General features: G+C 39.8%; 1 protein-coding gene across 1 annotated transcript in view; it reads left to right on the top strand.

Moving 5' to 3' along the window:
- The window catches only part of FARP1 (FERM, RhoGEF (ARHGEF) and pleckstrin domain protein 1 (chondrocyte-derived)), a 170,924-nt gene that overhangs the window by 113,094 nt on the left and 51,830 nt on the right, over nucleotides 1-6,000 (top strand). Inside the window, exons 6-9 of the mRNA XM_010006334.1 lie at nucleotides 1,958-2,072; nucleotides 3,205-3,352; nucleotides 5,058-5,153; nucleotides 5,670-5,833. Of these exons, the coding sequence (XP_010004636.1) occupies nucleotides 1,958-2,072; nucleotides 3,205-3,352; nucleotides 5,058-5,153; nucleotides 5,670-5,833 (523 nt within the window). The remainder of the gene's footprint in view (nucleotides 1-1,957; nucleotides 2,073-3,204; nucleotides 3,353-5,057; nucleotides 5,154-5,669; nucleotides 5,834-6,000) is intronic.

Raw genomic sequence — 6,000 nt, 5'->3', positions numbered from 1 at the left:
TGTAATGCACTTGCAAGAGAAAAGGGAGCATTAGTGGAAATCACTAAAAGACATGAGAAAATTTTAAAGAGTTAGATGTGGGGCTGAATGTTCAAAATATAACTTTTTCTAGAGTGAGTGCTGTTAAAAGGCATTTAATTTGGAAAAGGGCTAAGGAGAGAAGGAAAAGCTGTTGAGTCCAAGGTCAGAGACAGCAAATTTAGAAGTGACTTGAAAGCCATGAGGACAATCTTGATAGTGGATTTTCAGTTGACAAATGCAGATAACATCATAGAAATGATGTAGAGATGAAATAAGAGTCTTTTGTACTCTTGGCTCTAAAGAAAGCCCTACAGAAGACAGTTTAGGTCCATCCCTGTACAAAAACATACTGAGTGTGAGCTGCATTTTAAAGAATCAAGGCCCATGTTATTTGAGGTGTTGCAGTCCTAAGTGGGATTATGCCTTCATTAAAGAGAAGAAACTTGCTTCTAATTTGCGTTAAAAATGGACCTTAGAGATACGCAGAGTCTGGGGCAGGCAAAGCTGAAATGAGGGAGCTGTTTCTAAGATGGGGACAAAAGCAACATTTTACAAAGAATTCTCAAAGATTCAGTAGTACTTCTTTCTCAAGGAGCAATTCAGAGTAGATGGGATGAGGGAGTGGGTGGAAATCAGTCAGTTTCAGCTATCAATGCTTTTCCACCTCTGACCTCTGAACTATAAAAAGTTACTGTGTGTCTATGGGCTCTTTGGATTGAAAGGTTACTGCTCCATCATTCATAGATGCTTTGGACCTCATCTTCCCTGCCTACCCAAAGTTATTGCTCCCCCTCTGCATTTGCAGGTACGTCTGATTCAAGGCAAACTTTTGTCAGAAATCACCTGCAGTGTTTTAAACATCATCTGAAACCTTTCTTGTTTTCTAAACTGGCTTATTTTGGACAGAACTGGTTAAAGATCATTTACATGGGTGGACCTTGAGGATGAGGCAAGGATTTCAGTTTGAGTCTGTTGCATCTCGGGCCAACTGTGCAACGACGTGTCTGACTGCAGCCTGAGTTTAATTTGAAGATGCTGCATTTTAATTTCCCTGTCATTACTAAGGTAGCAACCTTTTTGTAGCATTGTTGCTGCTATTCCAGCAGAATTGCAGGCAGAGGCTGCTATGCTGTTGAGTGAAAAAGCTAATAGCAATGTTTTCAGAGGCATTCTAAGAATAGCAGGCAACAAGATAGTAATCTGGCACCCATACATAGGTTGCCTGTCCCCAGCTCTGCTCCCACCCCCTGGAAAAAAAAAAGGAAATCTCACTGAATGGGCTGCAAAATGGAAGATGGGTGTGACATACTGTTGCACACATGATATTGAATAACTGCAGCAGATGGGAACAACTTGGAGGAGGAGGGAGACAGAATGTGTCTCAAATGCTGCAAAATTAGAGGAAGACAAATGTTTCATAACTCCTTGAGGTGGAATACATGCCCGTGTTCAAGCAAGCAAACAAAACCATCTCTTCAGATTTTCCCCCAAAGATTACAGAGTGGGGCACAGGCTTGTGAAGGAAGCTTGTGCTCAGCTGCTCTGGGAAAAGCACCTGAGCACCACCATGCGTGTGAGAGAGATGGATGAGTTCTGCTGGATTAGTGCTGTCCCCATGTCACCCTGCTCCCCCCTTATCCCACACACAAGGCAAAGCAGCACTGTGATGGCTTCATTAGTTCAGTTGACATCCAGCAGCTGTTTAGTCAGTTGTAGTGGATGGGGGAATTCTTGGACCTCTTCTCACGTACCGGATACTGACACAGAGGGGAAGAGAGGAACGCGTGGTGGGAATCTGAATCATAAAATCATGACACAGCTTGCAAGAAACTGTTTCCTTCTCTGCGCTCTTCCCAGCTGTTTGCACCTTTTCGATTGCCCCAAATAATTGAGATTTAATACAATGTTTTAATAATTTTCTTAAAATTCTCTTTAGCTGAGATTGGGGACTTTGATGAAACCATAGATCGTGAACACTTAGCGAAGAACAAGTATATACCTCAGCAAGAAGCACTAGAAGACAAAATAATGGAATTTCACCGTAATCACATGTAAGACTTTTTTGTTCTTGTTATTTGCCTTATTTTTCTTTAGAGTAGTTCTGACTGTAAATATACTGTAAAAGACATTTGGACCTCTTGAGTTTCTCAAAGGTTACTTCTCAAAAAACATTCAAGCCTATGAATTTCCTGAAGGTTACTCCTGCCTTTCTCCCATCATCATAACAAGATGTTTAAAGAGCAATTGATTTGATATTCATTCACTATTTTACAGTCCATTTCATACAATATGCTTCACTGCTGATTTTGTGCATGCAGATATGATTGCAAATGATGACTGATCAGTCAGGCACTTCTGACAGCAGCCTTTCTGATTTCAAAGACATTAAATGTAGCTTTTTCACCTTTCCATGCTGTGGTTTAATGATAGTTTTAGCAAAAGCACAAAGTGCTTGCAGAATTAGGGATCTGGGGGAATTGGATTTGAGATGATGATGCAGGATTGGTATACTTATGACTGGGAGAAAAGGCTAGTAGTAAGAATATGATTAAAAGAATTACTAGTAAGGCATATAAAGGTATTTTTTTGCTGTCAAGAACACTTCAAGACTTGAACAATTTCATTTTGACTGACATTGAATTAGATATGACTGGTAGAGAGTTCTGTAGCAGTAATAATAACATTTTGTGCAGAGTTTTGTCATGATTAAGTGCTTATGAGTCCCCAACAATTATGTTAATGCTTTAATGTCTTCTATTTTACTTTGGTTTTGATATTGCTTTCACTTTTACAATGAACAACATCCTTTCACAGTTCTGTTTATGATTTGTCTTTTTTTAGAGATACAACTTTTTTTTTTTCCTAATGGAAAATACAAAGACAGATAGTTAATTCTGTTAAAGATTATAGTTCAAAGTCTAGCTGTATCATATGTCTCAGAATTGGAGCAATCAAAATTTCTAATAGACTGTAAAATCTGTGGATTCTTTGATATTGGTTTAGACTAAGATGAAGCTGTTCTAGCTTATATAAATCTGAGGACATAGAAAAACCATACAGATATTATAGCTCTGACAGGTTTCAGTCTCTTTGATGAAAAGTGTCTTTGTTCTCTGTAGCACTGGTTGATCTCTATTAAAAGGTGTGAAGAATTTGTGTGTTTTCTCTGTTTTCTCTCTCAAGGGGACAGACACCAGCGGAGTCTGACTTCCAGCTTTTGGAGATTGCCCGTCGGCTGGAGATGTATGGAATACGCTTGCATCCAGCCAAGGACCGGGAAGGGACAAAAATCAACCTGGCTGTTGCCAACACTGGCATTCTGGTGTTTCAGGTTAGAGCTGCTTAGGACATAAGTTTGTACTTTATAAAACAGAGAGATTTCTTATAGTGATAAGACTTCAAGACCTCAATCATGTCCAAAAGAAATTGGTTGGGAAAATTCAGGATCTTCCAAATTCCTTCTAACAATGACCTTAAACTTTGTATAGCTCCATTATGTCCCTCACTTCCAGGGTCTCTTACTTTGCCTGCATGCACAGGGTAGAACTCCATCTGCAGCCACAATGTGCTGTTCAAAATGCAGACTGAACCACAGCTCACAGTTTGCAAGCTGGTCATGCTGATACCTCCTACATACAGGAGCAGATATGTCTTGCAGGCATGGTGCATAATAAATGGGTGTGAAGCAGACAGGTAAAACAACTGACAACTGGAGTATGTGGAAAAGAATGTAGGAAGTGTATGTAACCTCTCTGTACTTTCCTTGACCAAGACTAAATGCTGAAGACAAAACAAGGCTCTGACCTGCTGGAGTCTGTCCAGCAATTGGTGTCTGGCAGTAGGCTTAGGGCTTCCTTCAAGCACTTAATAGGACAAGAGCCTTAAGTTCTTTTTCTTTTCTTTTTTTTTAAGATAACTGAGATAAATTGAAATATTAAGACCTCATTTGAATGACCTCAAGGAAAATAAAGGTTCACTCACACATGGTATAAGCAGTATTCAGACTTGCTTTAAAGCCTGCAATTCATTTAGAAATCAGTGTCAGCACTGCTGAATATTCTAAAGGCGATTAATTATGTGATTCTTAGATAGCAGGTTGACTTAGCAGAGATCATCACACAGTCATTACTCCTACGTCCGTCTGGTGATGGCACCCAAATCCATGTGGGTTTCTACATTTAGCAATCCTGTAGTAGTGCTCTGTGCTGTATGGATGTTTGTATTTTAAGTCTTTGCTGAACAAACTACTGTAATGAATGTTTTAAAATAATACCTTCAATACTTTCTAACGTAGATTAAACATGAGACTTCTGGGTAGCAGGGGCTAATGATGCAGTGACTGGGAACTGTAGTATTTTGAAGATAATTTCTCTCAAGCTTCCTTTTTTGCTTCTGATTTTTGGTTGCTTTTTTGAGGGGGAGGAAGCATTCTGTGACTCTTTAGAGACAGATTATTTACATTCCTGTTACTTTTGTTGCTCCCCATGAAGAGTCAAAATGCTGACAGAGTTTTGTACTTGCCGTATAAAACTTTCAGTTGCTGGTTTTTTTTCCCCTCCACTGAAGTGAAATTTGAAGGGGTGTTTATTTGCTCTGTAGACAAAGAGAAATCTACCCCATCAAAGTGAGATGATCATGTTAAGTGTCTGGATTCCCTGCATTCTCTGTAGCTGATAGAAAGAGAAGGTGGTGCCTCTGGTAATATAGTCCACTGAACTATGGAACAAGTAGTGGAACAAGATAACATCATCTGGGCAAAAGCTGGGCCACTGTGTTTTATGCAGTGATACTGGGTCAGATAGTTTTACATCAGCTCAGAATACCTAGTCCTATAAATATGCGAAGAGTTTAACCAGAAGTACCTGCCTTCAGTCACAGCACCATATGCTTGTGGTTTGCACGATCAGAGGATAAGAAGCACCATAATTTCAAGTGAATTGAATACACGATTGATTTATGGCAAGCTTTTTGTAGTGGTTTAGATATCTCCATTCAGATCTGGAATGCTTAAACTCTGCTGGCTTTGTTCTCTGTAGGGTCACACCAAGATCAATGCCTTCAACTGGGCTAAGGTTCGAAAGCTGAGCTTCAAGAGGAAACGTTTTCTCATCAAACTGCGGCCTGATGTGAATGTAAGTACTTGTCAGGAATTGATTTAAGTTTACAAAAGCTGATTTGGAAAATTTCTACTCATGGATCAAACACAAGTTTTTATCACCTCAAGAAGCTTGTGGTTTTTTGATTCATTGCTTACATTCACTGTTGGTCCTGCACACATCAACATCTCAAGTGAGCAGTCCTAGCAAGGGAAATGTAAACTGAAGGTCAGAGTGGTCTTCTGGCTGTGTGTCTGGTACTATATCATCAACTCTTAAGTGATAGCATGTAAGCCATTTCTTCTCATTAATGTTAAGACCATTGTTTTATCTCTGTCGTATTTGTCAATGAAAGGAAGTTTGAGTGAATAGCTCCAGTACTGCCAGGCAGATCAGTGGTGTCTCCAAGTGGGAAGGAAAGGGCCTGTTAAACCTGAAAGCCAGTAAGTTGGGAAAAAGCTTTTTTTGTAGCATAGCACCTACTCTGTCAGTGCATCTCTGTAAAGTGTATTGCTTGTTTGCTTACACTGCAAACATTATCTTAATTTCCAGAGTTCATTCCAGGACACCCTGGAATTTCTAATGGCCAGTCGAGATTTTTGCAAGTCTTTCTGGAAGATCTGTGTGGAGCATCATGCCTTTTTCAGGCTTTTTGAGGAACCTAAACCAAAGCCTAAGCCTGTTCTTTTTTCTAGAGGTTCATCGTTTAGGTTCAGGTAAGACCTGCATTCTTCTTTCCACATTTTGTTGTCTCCTCATTTCAAAAGCACATCCACCTGTTATTTTCAGCCCCTCTAGTTTGCTCCTTTGTATTTTTCATTGCAACTTCTCAGCCAGTACAGCTCAGGGAACACTGTAGGGGAAGAGCCTGCATGCATTTTGT

This window comes from Chaetura pelagica, unplaced genomic scaffold (genome assembly GCF_000747805.2).
Source record: "Chaetura pelagica isolate M959 unplaced genomic scaffold, ChaPel_1.0 scaffold29, whole genome shotgun sequence".
NCBI classification, from domain to species: domain Eukaryota; kingdom Metazoa; phylum Chordata; class Aves; order Apodiformes; family Apodidae; genus Chaetura; species Chaetura pelagica.
Note: the sequence above shows the minus strand (reverse complement) of the source record. Positions and strands in the feature narration are given on the sequence as shown.